This window comes from Staurois parvus, unplaced genomic scaffold (assembly GCF_062004578.1).
Source record: "Staurois parvus isolate SC_StPar_1 unplaced genomic scaffold, SC_StPar_1.0 ptg000244l, whole genome shotgun sequence".
NCBI lineage: Eukaryota > Metazoa > Chordata > Amphibia > Anura > Ranidae > Staurois > Staurois parvus.
In genome coordinates, this window is record NW_028318040.1 from 9,585,735 (window position 1) to 9,600,861 (window position 15,127).

Below are 15,127 nucleotides of genomic sequence, written 5' to 3' on the forward strand. Positions count from 1 at the left end.
TACCGTTCTACTCTTGACCCCAGTCTCTCACTGAATCCTGAGCCATACGCCCTACCAGGTGAGGGTTGATACATCTCCCTCGCCGGCTGGGCGTGGTCCCTCTCTGTGAATGCCCTATCCTCGCCCTACCTCTCCATTCCCTGCACTTCTTAAGGTCTTCCATCCGGCGGGCTTTTTTTATTTTGGATTTCGACCCACCGCGTTCCCCACACAGTAAGCTCGGAGAGCTTTTACTGACTCTTGCCGGCTGTTTTTACTCCCTCCTTTCTCTTTTCTGTTACCCCTTAACCCCCCCATCTTCTCTTTCTTTCTCTTCTCCCCTCTTCTCATATATCTAGGTGGATTAGCTGGTCTACTCCTCCCGCTGGTAGTTCTTGGTTTTTTTTTTTTTTTTTTCTTTTCTTTCCTGTATCGACTCTCCTCCTCTCCCCTTCCTTATTTTCTCTTTTATTTTATTTTTCTTTCATTTATTTCTTTATTTATTTATTTTTTTTCTCCCCCCCTCCCTCAATCCTCTTCCCATCCTCTTAGTACCCCGTGTTCCTTCTCCTTAGGTTTTTTTCATATACCTCTTTGGACATGTCTTCTCCCAAATCGTTGTCAGGACACTTATCCTTAAAAGTTCTATCTCTTAACGTGAAGGGTTTGAACACACCCGAAAAACGCTCCATTCTGCTCTCCTACTTATATAAACAAAGAGCGGATATCGTTTTCCTTCAGGAAACGCATTTTCGACAGGATGTTATTCCCAAGCTCTTTAACTCACGTTATCCAACAGTCTATAATGCCCCTAACCCTCACGCCAAATCAAAAGGTGTCGCCATCTTGATTGCGAAACATCTCCCTTTAACTGTTACGGAGTCGCTCCCTGACTCAGAAGGTAGGTTCTTGTTTCTAAAAGGCACTTTTGCCAACAGACCCATTACACTGGCAAATCTATATGCGCCCAATACCAAGCAGGTTCCCTTCTTCCGCTCAATCACCACCTCTCTTTCTTCTTTTCAGTCGGGTGTGCTGATCTTGGGGGGAGACCTTAATGTCCCTTTATGCCCTTTACTGGATTCTTCCCCGGGAAGTTCATTTTTACCATACAAATCTCTAAGACAGATCCGCACACAACTTCAGGATTTACAACTTCACGATTCTTGGCGAATCCTACACCCGAACATTAAAGATTACACGTTCTTTTCTCCTCCACACAATAAGTACTCCAGAATTGACTACATTTTTCTCTCGCAAGTGGATCTGCCGTTTCTTCATGATACCTCCATTGAACCAATGGTCCTATCAGATCACCATCCCATAACCATGACGTTGCGTTTTCCTGAAAAACACTCCCGCTCTAAGATTTGGAGATTGGACGTATCTCTTCTTTCCGACCCAACAAACGAAGCCGAGATCCGCTCCCAATTGGTAGATTACTTCGCGACCAACCAGACTTCAGATACCTCCTCCTTGACGCAATGGGAGGCACATAAATGCGTAATTCGCGGGGTTCTCATAGCTATGGCTACGAAGCGTAAAAGGGAGAGACAAGCACATCTGCAACATCTTATGGAGCGCATCCAGTTTTTGGAAAGAGTTCACAAACACAGTCAAGCGGCTTCAACCTTGACTGAACTCACAAACACCCGCACACAGCTTTTGACCAAACTGGGCAAGGTGGCTAAACGTAGATATGTCTTATCTCAAAAGTTGTTTTATGAGTTTGCGAACAAAAGCGGGAGATTCCTTGCCAGATCCCTTCAAGCGAAAAAGTCAAGCTTAACAATCCACAAAATCAGGGGTCCAGACGGTTCTTTTGCCACCACTAATGCTGACATTGCTTCTCATTTTGAGCAGTATTATAAGGCATTATATAACCTCCCTCCGGAACGTCCCCCACCTGAAACCAACAAACTCAGAGCCACGGTGATCTCGGACTTTCTTCGTCTTTATAGCCCTTCTACACTTTCTGAGACATCCGCCCAGGAACTGGAGCAAAATATCACGGCAGAGGAACTGTCGCGGGCCGTCAAACAAATGAAGTCTGGTAAAAGCCCGGGCCCTGATGGCCTGTCTGCAGTATATTACAAGGAGTTTTTAAACATCTTGTCCAACCCCTTCCTTTCAGCTTTCAACACTTTCTCTTCAATCCCTGTGCCGTGTCATCGCCTACTAGAAGCGCACATCACTGTCATACCCAAAGGAGATAAGGATTCAACTTTGGTTTCCAATTATAGGCCCATCTCCCTTCTGAATGTAGACGTGAAACTTTATGCGAAAATTTTAGCCAACCGTCTCCTCCCCTTACTCCCTTCTTTGATTAACCTCGATCAAGTGGGTTTCATCCCTGGCAGGGAAGTGAGAGACAATACTATCAAGGCCCTCAACCTCATCCATTGGCTTCGCACATCAAAGAATCCGGGGTTCCTTCTCTCTTTGGACGCTGAGAAGGCCTTTGACAGAGTGTCCTGGGACTATTTGAGGGCAACACTACAGGCGATTGGTTTGAGAGAACACATGCTTAATTTCATCATGACCTTGTATTCTGGACCCACGGCACAGGTTCGGGTGAATGGCCATTTATCAAACCATTTCTCTCTTGGCAATGGCACGCGCCAGGGCTGCCCCCTTTCTCCTCTCCTCTTTGTACTATCTTTAGAGCCACTGCTGCGTAAACTCCGTTCTAACCCAGATATTAAGGGTGTTTCCGCACCGGCTCAAGAGTATAAACTCGCCGCCTATGCGGATGACATTTTGCTGTTTCTAACGGAACCTCGGACCACCTTGCCCAATTTGCTTAAAGATTTCTCACTTTTTCAATACATGTCGACCTTAAAATCAACCATTCAAAGTCATACGCCCTCAATGTCTCCCTCCCTTCTGACGTAGTCTCATTTTGCCGATCGCAGTTCCCGTTTGGATGGGAAAGTGAGACCCTCACTTACCTGGGCTTACGTGCGACCTCTCTGACCTTTACGTCAAAAACTTTATCCCAGCACTTAAATCCATTCAGGAAGATCTCACTAAATGGCATCGCCCATGCTTTTCCTGGTTTGGCAAAGCTGCTATACTGAAAATGAACATTCTCCCCCGCCTCCTCTATTTATTTCAAACCTTACCTATCCAATTGCCACCCGCCTTTTTCGCTTCATGTAGGAGAATGTTCTCCTTCTTCCTTTGGAACCACAAGCGCCCGCGCATATCTTTCTGCCAATTGGTTCTCCCCAAATCCAGGGGTGGGATTGGGCTCCCAGACCTCAGGCTATATCATTGGGCCTGCCATCTTTGCAGAATTATAGACTGGAATATTCATTCGACTACCAAAGACTGGGTGCATCTGGAAAACTCCTTCTCTCCTTCTCCTGTAGCATCGATCCTGTGGCTCATGACGCAACATACCCCCCAGGCCCTTCTCACTCATCCACTGATTGGTCCTACCTTGAGCATCTTCCGCTTGACATGCAAGTCGGCCTCCATCTCGGATGCCCCCAACCCTTTAACCTCCCTTTGCTTAAACCCCGATTTTCCTCCGGGCATGCACAAGGCCTTCCTGTCGGAACATTGGCCGCATGGCCAGGTGAAAGCGGAACATTTTTTTCATAAAGGCCAATTGAAATCCCACTCCTCTTTGGTGAGCACCATGAAAGATCATACCTTCCCCTTTTGGGCCTACCTTCAAATCAGGCATTTTCTCACATCCTCTGCTCACCGCCACAAATGGACTCGTCCTCTCACCCCCTTTGAATCAATTTGTTCTAAGGCTGAACCCCAGCGGCATCTAATCTCATCCATGTACCTCCTTTTAACCGGTGATGGGAATCCTAACTCGCTCCCCGCTTGCCGAGCTTGGAGGAGAGACCTTGATATAGATTTTTCTTCCTCAGATTGGGACCAAATTTTTACGTACTCCCACAAACGTTCGCTGAATGTATCGACCCAAGAAAACGGATACAAGCTAGCTTCCCGTTGGTACATTACCCCATCCAGAACTCATCGTTTTAACCCCTCGCTACCCAATAACTGTTGGAGATGTGGAGCACCTGATGGGTCCCTTCTCCATATTTGGTGGTCCTGTCCTATCGTCCTGCCCTTCTGGCAGGAAGTCCACCGTATAACCTCGTCAGTGTCCACTTTACCTCTCGATTTCTCCCCGGCCCAATTTCTCCTCCACCATACACCGCTCCCCAAACGTCTATACTTCCAATCCTTAGCCATGCATATGATTAATGCTGCTAGACTCTGCCTTCCTGTGCTATGGAGATCTTCTCACCCCCCCTCAGTAAAAGATTGGTTCACCCGTCTGGGAAGAATTGCAGAGATGGAGGAGCTGATTGCTTCCTCCCAAGATAACCCGACTAAATTTTCCCATATTTGGTCATGTTGGATTCACTTCCAAACGACTTCCGAATACCAATCCCTCATGGGTCTTTCTACCTGACTCTGATCCAGACACTCCTTTTCCCTGGCGCCCGATTGTCTGATCTATGTCTCTACCCCCTTGGGGATGAGCACACCAGCTCTGTCCTTGGAGCTTCCACTCATATGACATGTCTATCCATACCGTCCCCCCCCTTAGTCTCCTTCCCCTCTGACCCTTAACCCCCCCCTTTTTTTTTTCTTTTTTTTTGTTCCCCTTTTTTTTTTCTCCTTCTTTGGCTCTCTAGCTCCTCACCATTTTTTTTATCCCCTCCTGACTCCTTCCTCATTGTGTGCTGTACTTGCCATTTCTGTCTTTCCTGTATTTCACATTTTTCCTTTTTCTTCCTACACATATGTTTATTTTTCTGTCCATAGGCAACCTAATCTCACACCCAGACTACACTTGCACATGTGCCTCTCCCAATCCACGGAGTTATTTTCCTACGCGTTGGCTACCTTTGAGTGGTACCTTTGTTGCTCCTCGTGGATAGCACCGAGCTTTCTATATCTTCGCAACTTCTTCCTTGCACCAGAAGCCCAGCACCTTTAGCCCTCTCCCCTTCCCCCCTACTCTGCTACTCTACGATATAAGATATATGGGGGAGCAAACAAATGACCCTGCCCGTTTGGTGATATTTCGTACGCTGTGTGGTTGTTATGATTAGTGTTTGCTTTTTTTTTTTTTGCTGTGTTCTCGTGTTTTTTCTCCTAGTTCAACTACATTATTGTTACCGGTGACACGAGATGGCTTTATCATTTTGTTCACCTGAGTATTTCTTATTGTTTGGCATATGCGTTTGGTGTTTCACCGCGTTTCTCTTTGGCACATTGTATTACTTTGTACAATTTATATGTTTTGAATTTTTCTCAATAAACTTTATGGAACAAAAAAAAATTTAAGAATTGAAAAATTAACTATAATGCTGTTAAAACCATAATAAATTAAAGAAGAGTAAACAGTAAATTAAGGAATGGAAAACATGCCCCAATGTGAATATAGGATGATGAGAAAAACACAATGCATGGCATAATCATAACAATCAATTTTAGGAGAAAAAATCCCCAACAGATCAGTATTCAGTAAAGTGATATACTGTTATGGGGTAAATATAACAGCAACAATGTTGTTGAGTTGTCCCCCTTTTGCTTCTTTTACTCACAGTCCTGTGTCTGTCTGGATTGAAGAGGCAGCCCCTTTTTCGCCTCTCCAGTTGTAGGACAAGTCACATGATCACATGATAAGGGAAGAGAGGAAGAAAGACAGTCTGCCCTCACTCCTTAGCAGCTTTGTGCTAGGACTGCGGAGAGCTCTCAGTCTCAGCATGAGCTCTCCCCCCCCCTTCCCGCTGGCTGGAGGGAGGAGAAAGCTGTTCTTAAAGACAGGAGTGACACTGCAAGTCACTCCTGTCAGTGAGGAGTGGCATAAGCGACTACTTCACCAGTGCCCCCCCTCTCAACATGGCACCTGGGGCATATGCCCACTTGGCATCCTTCTTGTCCTGGACCAGTCCAGTGGGTTTGCATATGAAAATGAAAGTAATAATTTTAGGGCTATCATGCATGGTTAACTCTAAAATGATTACCTGTAAATGCTTTTAAAGTGTTGTCAGTGGTCAATTTTAGATACAGTAGTTTTCCAGTTTAATGGGCATGCACAATATAGATTTTGTCAGGGCTCCCAGGTATGACCAGAGATGTGTGACTGACGCAGGGAAACGCAGACTTCAGATATGGGATAAACAATATAATTTATTAACACTAACAATACAAACATAAACGCAGTGCAATACTAAACATAATACAGTGCAAACAAACCAAACCAACCACCCACAGATAACAGTACATACAAGCAAGCGTCGTCAGGCAGGCCGGGTCAATATCAATTGGGCAGGTAGGTACAGGGGGAGCAAGCGGAGAATGGTCGGGGTCACAGGCCAGGTTCAGCAGGTAGCAAGCAGCGTAGTACAGAGGGTCAAGCAGAGGGATGGTCAGGGTCACAAGCCAGGGATCAGAACAGGTAGCAAGCAGCGTAGTACAGAGGGTCAGGCAGAGGGATGGTCAGGGTCACAAGCCAGGGATCAGGACAGGTAGCAAGCAGCGTAGTACAGAGGGTCAGCATAGGAACAGAAACAGGATGCAGGACAGATACAGGGCCCAGGACAAACACACACCAAGGCAGAGTCTGTGGGTCTGGCCATCCCTTAAATACCCCAGCATAATCAGTTCCAGGTGTTAGCTGGCTGCAAAGTTGAGTCTCTGATTGCTGGGAGCACCCGCTGGCCAGCCCTGGTACTGCAGATCAAAAGGCAGGTGAGTCCCACCATTGCTGGCCAGTCCATTCCTGACAGTACCCCCCCCTCAAGGAGCGGCCTCAGGACGCTCCAAACAGTCCTAGCTGGGAAAAATGTTCCACCGCCCGGGTCTGGTAACTGGCGGGATATCAAAGACTGGCACACCTGGCAGGACTCCGGGCAGTGGTACACCAGGCAGAGGCACATCGGGCTGGACACCGGGCAGAGGCACATTGGGCTGGACTCCGGGCAGAAGCACATCGGGCAGAGGCACACCGGGCTGGACTCTGGGCAGAGGCACACCGGGCAGAGGCACATCGGGCAGAGGCACATCGGGCTGGACTCCGGGCAGAGGCACATCGGGCTGGACTCCGGGCAGAGGCACATCGGGCTGGACTCCGGGCAGAGGCACATCGGGCTGGACTCCGGGCAGAGGCACATCGGGCTGGACTCCGGGCAGAGGCACATCGGGCTGGACTCCGGGCAGAGGCACATCGGGCAGGACTTCGGGCAGAGGCACATCGGGCAGGACTCCGGGCAGAGGCACATCGGGCAGGACTCCGGGCAGAGGCACATCGGGCAGGATTCCAGGCAGAGGCACATCGGGCAGGACTCCGGGCAGAGGCACATCGGGCAGGACTCCGGGCAGAGGCACATCGGGCTGGACTCCGGGCAGAGGCACATCGGGCTGGACTCCGGGCAGAGGCACATCGGGCTGGACTCCGGGCAGAGGCACATCGGGCTGGACTCCGGGCAGAGGCACATCGGATTACCAGGCGAAGCAGCAGGCAGCGGGTCACCGGGCGGAGCAGCAGGCACCGGGCCCCCGGGCGGAGCAGCAGGCACCGGGCCCCCGGGCGGAGCAGCAGGCAACGGGCCCCCGGGTGGGGCGACCGGCATCGGGCCCCCAGGCGGGGCGACCGGCATCGGGCCAAAGGCGGAGCGGCGGGCGCCGGGCCCCCAGGAGGGGCGACAGGCATCGGGCCCCCAGGAGGGGCGACAGGCATCGGGCTCCCAGGTGGGGCGACAGGCATCGGGCCCCCAGGCGGGGCGACAGGCATCGGGCCCCCAGGCGGGGCGACAGGCATCGGGCCCCCAGGCGGGGTGACAGGCATCGGGCCCCCAGGTGGTGCGACAGGTCTCGGGCCCTCAGGCGGAGCGGCGGGCGCCGGACTCCCAGGTGGAGCGACAGGTCTCGGGCCCTCAGGCAGAGCGGCGGGCGCCGGACCCCCAGGTGGAGCGACAGGTCTCGGGCCCTCAGGCGGAGCGGCGGGTGCCGGACCCCCAGGTGGAGCGACAGGTCTCGGGCCCCCAGGCGGAGCGACAGGTCTCGGGCCCTCAGGCCGAGCGGTGGGCGCCGGACCCCCAGGTGGAGCGACAGGTCTCGGGCCCTCAGGCGGAGCGGCGGGCGCCGGACCCCCAGGTGGAGCGACAGGTCTCGGGCCCTCAGGCGGAGCGGCGGGCGCCGGACCCCCAGGTGGAGCGACAGGTCTCGGGCCCTCAGGTGGAGCGGCGGGCGCCGGACCCCCAGGCGGAGCGACAGGTCTCAGGCCCCCAGGCGGAGCGACAGGTCTCGGGCCCTCAGGCAGAGCGGCGGGCGCCGAGTCATCTGGCACGACAGTGGGCTCCGAGTCAACTGGCATGACCGCTGGCACTGGGTCAGACATTGGATCGTCTGGCTGGACAGCGGGCATCGGGTCACCCGGCATCAGGTCATTTGGCTCGACCGCGGGCACCGCATCATCTGGCAAGGCAGTGGGCTCCAAGTCAACTGGCATGACCGCTGGCACTGAGTCAGACATTGGATCGTCTGACTGGACAGCAGGCATCGGGTCACCAGGCATCAGGTCATTTGGCTCAACAGCGGGCACCGCGTCATCTGGCAAGGCAGTGGGCTCCGAATCAACAGGCACGACAGTGGGCACCGGGTCATCAGGTACCGGATTGTCTGGCTCAACAGCGGGCACTGGGTCACCAGGCATCAGGTCATTTGGCTTGCCAGCGGGCACCGCGTCATCTGGCAAGGCAGTGGGCACCGGGTCACCAGGCATTGGATCGTCTGGCTCGACAGCGGGCATCGGGTCACCAGGTATGACAGCGGGCACTGGGTCACCAGGCATCAGGTCATTTGGCTCGCCAGCGGGCACCGCGTCATCTGGCAAGGCAGTGGGCACCGAGTCACAAGGTACGACAGCGGGCTCTGAGTCAATTGGCACGACAGCGAGCACCGGATCAGGTACCGGATCATCTGGATCAACAGCGGGCATCGAGTCAACTGGCCTAATAGGATCATCAGGCTGGATCAGTTCATCATGCTGGGTAGAGGCATCAGGCTGAATGCCGGCGTCCGGCTGAGTAGAGGCTTCAGGCCGAGTAGAGGCATCAGGCCGAGTAGAGGATTCAGGCCGAGTAGAGGATTCAGGCCGAGTAGAGGATTCAGGCCGAGTAGAGGCTTCAGGCCGAGTAGAGGATTCAGGCCGAGTAGAGGCATCAGGCCGAGTAGAGGATTCAGGCCGAGTAGAGGATTCAGGCCGAGTAGAGGATTCAGGCCGAGTAGAGGATTCAGGCCGAGTAGAGGCTTCAGGCTGAACCACGGAAGGCAGGTTCACCAGTTTGGATACTGGCAGGATGGTATTGGTTGGAAAGAATTTTCGCTTTTTTCTGGTTTTAACTACTGGAGCACTGCAAGTAAACGCAGGTCTGCAAACGAATGGAGCAGCTGGAGACAGAGAAGAACTGGAGGATGGAACAGGAGAGGGAGCAGTTGCTACAGAGGGCTTTTTTACAGGGTTAAAGGCAGGATAGGGGCAGCGAGTGGGAACAGGGTACTGACATGCGGTAGATAGCCAAGTATACTGGGCTGTAACTGGAGGAGCTGTTGGGAATACAGGAGAAGAGTTAGAAGCAGGACTGGGTTTTTGTAAGCTGACTGAGGCTGGGTGCAACAAGTCTGTCCATGTCTGCAGTAGGGGTTGAACAAAGCTGAGCTTACACAAAGCCTGTCTGGTCAATGACTGCACTGCGTTTATACAAACTCTTAGTGTCTGTGGTGAACATGTGGAATAACGCTCCAGAAAGTAACCCACATCATCCTCTAATAACCACACCAGGGACTCTACCTGGTCTGCACTAAATGGTGGCAAAAATTCATCCCTGCATTCGGGGGAACCAGATGAAACCAACTCTGCACAAACCTCAATCAAAGGCTGCACCTCAGAGAACTCTGTGCCCTGATCTACTAGAACATGAGCGAGCCGTATACATTCTAGCAGTTCATCCCGGGGATACTCCTTCAGAGTTTGATAAGCATACTCCCTGTCATCAAACACTAGCAGAGATAAATACTCAACCTCATCCAGATCCATCCTTCCCATCAACAAACCAAGATGGCTTCCCTGTGCAGCCACTTCTGGTCAGGATTGGCCTTGGTGTAATGTCAGGGCTCCCAGGTATGACCAGAGATGTGTGACTGACGCAGGGAAACGCAGACTTCAGATATGGGATAAACAATATAATTTATTAACACTAACAATACAAACATAAACGCAGTGCAATACTAAACATAATACAGTGCAACCAAACCAACCACCCACCCACAGATAACAGTACATACAAGCAAGCGTCGTCAGGCAGGCCGGGTCAATATCAATTGGGCAGGTAGGTACAGGGGGAGCAAGCGGAGAATGGTCGGGGTCACAGGCCAGGTTCAGCAGGTAGCAAGCAGCGTAGTACAGAGGGTCAAGCAGAGGGATGGTCAGGGTCACAAGCCAGGGATCAGAACAGGTAGCAAGCAGCGTAGTACAGAGGGTCAGGCAGAGGGATGGTCAGGGTCACAAGCCAGGGATCAGGACAGGTAGCAAGCAGCGTAGTACAGAGGGTCAGCAAAGGAACAGAAACAGGATGCAGGACAGATACAGGGCCCAGGACAAACACACACCAAGGCAGAGTCTGTGGGTCTGGCCATCCCTTAAATACCCCAGCATAATCAGTTCCAGGTGTTAGCTGGCTGCAAAGTTGAGTCTCTGATTGCTGGGAGCACCCGCTGGCCAGCCCTGGTACTGCAGATCAAAAGGCAGGTGAGTCCCACCATTGCTGGCCAGTCCATTCCTGACAGATTTGATGAACAGAAGCTTAAAAATCATGTGACATAAAAAACTAAACACAACCATATACAGGGCCTTGCCTTTCAGGCAATTCAAAATAATGTAAGTGCCTTATATAAAATATATGAGCACTTTAGTATTTGTGTGAAAAACAAAAAGGGTTATGGCTGCAAATCGGTTGAAAATAGCTCCTTCCATTATTAAATAAAAATAAACAACCAATTTCTTGTAGTACCATAAAACAACATCTGTACTGATCTTATTCGTTGAATGTATGTTTCGTTTATAGGTTATAAAATGCAAAGCAGCTGTGGCTTGGGCCCCAAATCAGCCACTGTCGATTGAGGAGATCGAGGTGCAACCACCGAAAACAGAAGAAGTTCGGATTAAGGTAACATTTTCTTTATCTAGTGATCTGTTTTTAGTGCTGAAAACCTGTAGAATGATTTGTAGCTGGACTTCTTATTGTGCATTGTACTCCTCTCTCTCTCTCTCTCTATTCAACCATAGCTGCTAACATACAACAATATACTCTGATTTGCCAGTGGGTGGCCGGGGCGTGGAACATGGCTCAAAGGACTCTACTTTATCCAACCATAGCTGATAAAATACAAAATTATACTCTGATTTGCCAGCAGGTGTTTGGGGCGTGGAACATGGCTCAAAGGGCTCTACTTTATCCAACCATAGCTACTAAAATACATTATACTCTGATTTGCCAGTGGGTGGTCGAGCGTGGAACATGGCTCAAAGGGCTCTACTTTATCCAACCATAGCTGCTAAAATACAACATTATACTCTGAAATGCCAGTGGGTGGCCGGGGCGTGGAACATGGCTCAAGTGGCTCTACTTTATCCAACCATAGCTGCTAAAACACAACATTATACTCTGATTTGCCAGTGGGTGGTCGGGGCGTGGAACATGGCTCAAAGGGCTCTACTTTATCCAACCATAGCTGCTAAAATACAACATTATACTCTGATTTGCCAGTAGGTGGCCGGGGCGTGGAACATGAATCAAAGGGCTCTACTTTATCCAACCATAGCTGCTAAAATACAACATATCACTTTGATTTGCCAGTGGGTGGTCGGGGCGTGGAACATGCCTCAAAGGGCTCTACTTTATCCAACCATAGCTGCAAAAATACAACATTATATTCTGATTTGCCAGTGGGTGGTCGGGGCGTGGAACATGCCTCAAAGGGCTCTACTTTATCCAACCATAGCTGCTAAAATACAACATTATACTCTGATTTGCCAGTGGGTGGTCGGGGCGTGGAACATGGCTCAAAGGGCTCTACTTTATCCAACCATAGCTGCAAAAATACAACATTATATTCTGATTTGCCAGTGGGTGGTCGGGGCCTGGAACATGGCTCAAAGGGCTCTACTTTATCCAACCATAGCTGCTAAAATAGAACATTATACTCTGATTTGCCAGTGGGTGGTCGGGGCGTGGAACATGGCTCAAAGGGCTCTACTTTTATCCTCCCCCTCCTGAACTCTCCTGACTTGTTTCTCTTTCTGCAGTGGGACAACTCTCACCCCCCCCCTCCACCTCCTCAGATTATTCCATTCAACATCCTTCCCTCTGCTGAACAGTCCAAGTTTGTGATTTGTTTATGGCCCACTCCTCTGTCTTTCCCTTTTGAAATAGCAGCTTTGGAAATATATAATGTGCAATGTGTTTTGTTTTTTTCTTTTTTTTTTTTCTTTTACAGTATCATGGCCATTCGATTGCTTTTTAAAAGAGCCCAAAAAGATCCAATTTTCTCTCTTAAATCTATTTTCATCCATAGGACCTGTTCAGCAGTAATGCTAATGTTAGCCATACACTCAGCAGTTTCTGGAAATGTATGTGTATAGAACATTCAATCGGAAATCAAATTTAGTATTATGCTTGTTTTTTCTAAATCCTATAATTTTTCTTTATTTTGGTTTCTATTAGATGGTAAGCACAGGAATATGTCGGACAGATGACCATGCAATCCATGGTGAACTTCCAGGGATGAATTTTCCTGTTATTTTTGGCCATGAAGGAGCTGGAATAATTGAAAGTGTTGGAAAAGGTGTAACTGGATTAAAACCAGGTATTCTTTACTTTTTGGTAGCATAAATGTAGCTTAAATGTAAACAGATTTGTAAAGCTCACTTAGAGGAACTGTTTCCCTTTTGGAACTAAATCCCTCTGTCCTTTATCCCTCCTTTGAAGGGTTATTTCAACTTTACCAAAAACTGCCTATGTGTTTCTTTACACCTGTAGTAAAAAGCAAGCTATGCAGCTTTTACTAAAGTTGAATAATGTTCTTGGTACAGTTGTAGGCCATTCATGTACCTCTCGAAGCATAGCCAAAAAACTCCCAGGAATGGCATCATCCTGCTCCATTGCTAGGAGGTTGCTAAGACACTTCCAACTGTTACTGCTCACCCATATCACCACAAGCACAAGCTCTCAAACCTCCGCTTATGTGTGGCCCACTATCACCTCCATCACATCATCGCTGAGCTCATAGCTACTGCTACAGGGGAAAGGGAGCACATGAATGAACTGGGAGCATATGAATCATCTGGGAGCACATGAATCAGCTAGGAGTGTCTTAGCAACGTGGGGATGGGACATGCCATCTCTGCGAGTTTTTCCATCAGTCTTCGGGAAGTATGTAAATAGCCTACATCTATAACAAGGACACTAACTGCTTGCCCACCGCCCTATAGCAGAAATACTGCTACAGGGCGGCAGGGCTGTGCAAAATCTAGTATATATACTTGATTTTGCATTTCTGCGTAGGGGCGATTGCCAAGTATCACTGACAGGGGAGAAGTCTGTATGTAAACAATACAGATCTCTCCCCTGTCAGCTCCAGCACACTGCTTTGTATTGCTCAGCATAGCAGAGCAATACAAAGCAATGTGCATAAACAGTAAAACACACACACACAGCAGAGAGTAAAACAGCACACATTTAACCCTTTGATCGCCCCAGATATTAACCTCTTCCTACCCAGTGTCAGTGCTTTTTATTAGCACTGATCACTGTATTAGTGTCACTGGGGATGTCAGTGGCAGTTAGCCAGTGTCAGTTAGTGTCAGAATGCCCGCTGCAGTTCCGCAGTCCCACTATAAGTTACTGATCGCTGCCATTACTAGTATAAAACAATAAAAAAAAAAAATTCTAGTATATATACCACCATTTGTAGACAATGACAATGACCAACGTCCTGTGGTTTCAGGATTTTAGACATTAAAGAAGTAGGCCATAATACAGAATGGGCAAGGCAGTCTGGGTCTCCGTGTGATAAGCTGTGGTGTAAGGTTTACTGAACTGAACAATTATAATTAACACAGTCACTTGCAACTTGTGATGATCTGGGTTATGGAACCCTCTCACCCAGCAGCATTTGCAGCGTGAGAGGAAGTCTCTTGGTTGGGGGGGCATATTCTTTTGGTCCCTCTGTTAAGAAGTGATACTGATGACAGCACTACGATCCGCCTGCCTGCAGGATTGACTGTTCTGCTCGTCAGCGATACCAGCGGTCTGTAGTCCTTCTTTCCATTTCCATGAAACAGCCTGATCCAGCCTGGATCTCTGGAGTCACCCACACACACACACCCATCCTTCACCTCTCACCATCTACTTCCTTCCTATAAAGTTCTTTTCAATATATATGCCCCCACCCCTTTGCAAGCTCTTCTGGGAAATGTAGTATGTTCACTGCTTGTCTAAATGCAGCTCAGTCCTGCTACCAGCACACAAGTTCAACAAGGCTTTACTACCTTTACTTTTACTGGAAAACTGAACTGCAGAACACTGCCATCTTGTGATTAATTAACATCCTGCAACCAGTAATAATGCAGTGTGTTACATATACACTGCTCAGAAATATTAAAGAACACTTTTTAATTAGAGTATTGTATCAAGTCAATTAAACTCCTGAGGTATGGATCTGGTCAGTTAAGTAGCACAGGAGGTTGTTAATTAGTTTCAGCTGCTTTGGTGTTAATGAAATTAACATCAGGTACACTAGATGGGCAACAATGAGTTGACCCCCAAACCAGGAATGGTTTTACAGGTGGAAGCCACTGAGATTTTTTTCCTTATTCATCTTTTCTGACTGTGGCAATACCTGGACCCTACAGAGGTTGTACAAGCAGTCCAACTCCTCCAGGATGGCACATCAATACATGCCATTGCCAGAAGGTTTGCTGTGTCTCCCAGCAAATTTTCAAGAGCATGGAGGAGATTCCAAGAGACAGGCAGTTACTCTAGGAGAACTGGACAGGGAAATAGAAGGTCCTTACCCCATCAGCAGAACTGGTATCTGCTCCTTT

The 15,127-nt window shown here is 49.2% G+C and overlaps 1 protein-coding gene across 1 annotated transcript in view; it reads left to right on the forward strand.

Moving 5' to 3' along the window:
• Positions 1-15,127, forward strand: part of LOC149459872 (alcohol dehydrogenase 1-like) — a 63,239-nt gene that overhangs the window by 10,681 nt on the left and 37,431 nt on the right. The window contains exons 2-3 of the mRNA XM_089680567.1: positions 11,088-11,189; positions 12,747-12,888. Coding sequence (XP_089536693.1) covers positions 11,088-11,189; positions 12,747-12,888 — 244 coding nt within the window. The remainder of the gene's footprint in view (positions 1-11,087; positions 11,190-12,746; positions 12,889-15,127) is intronic.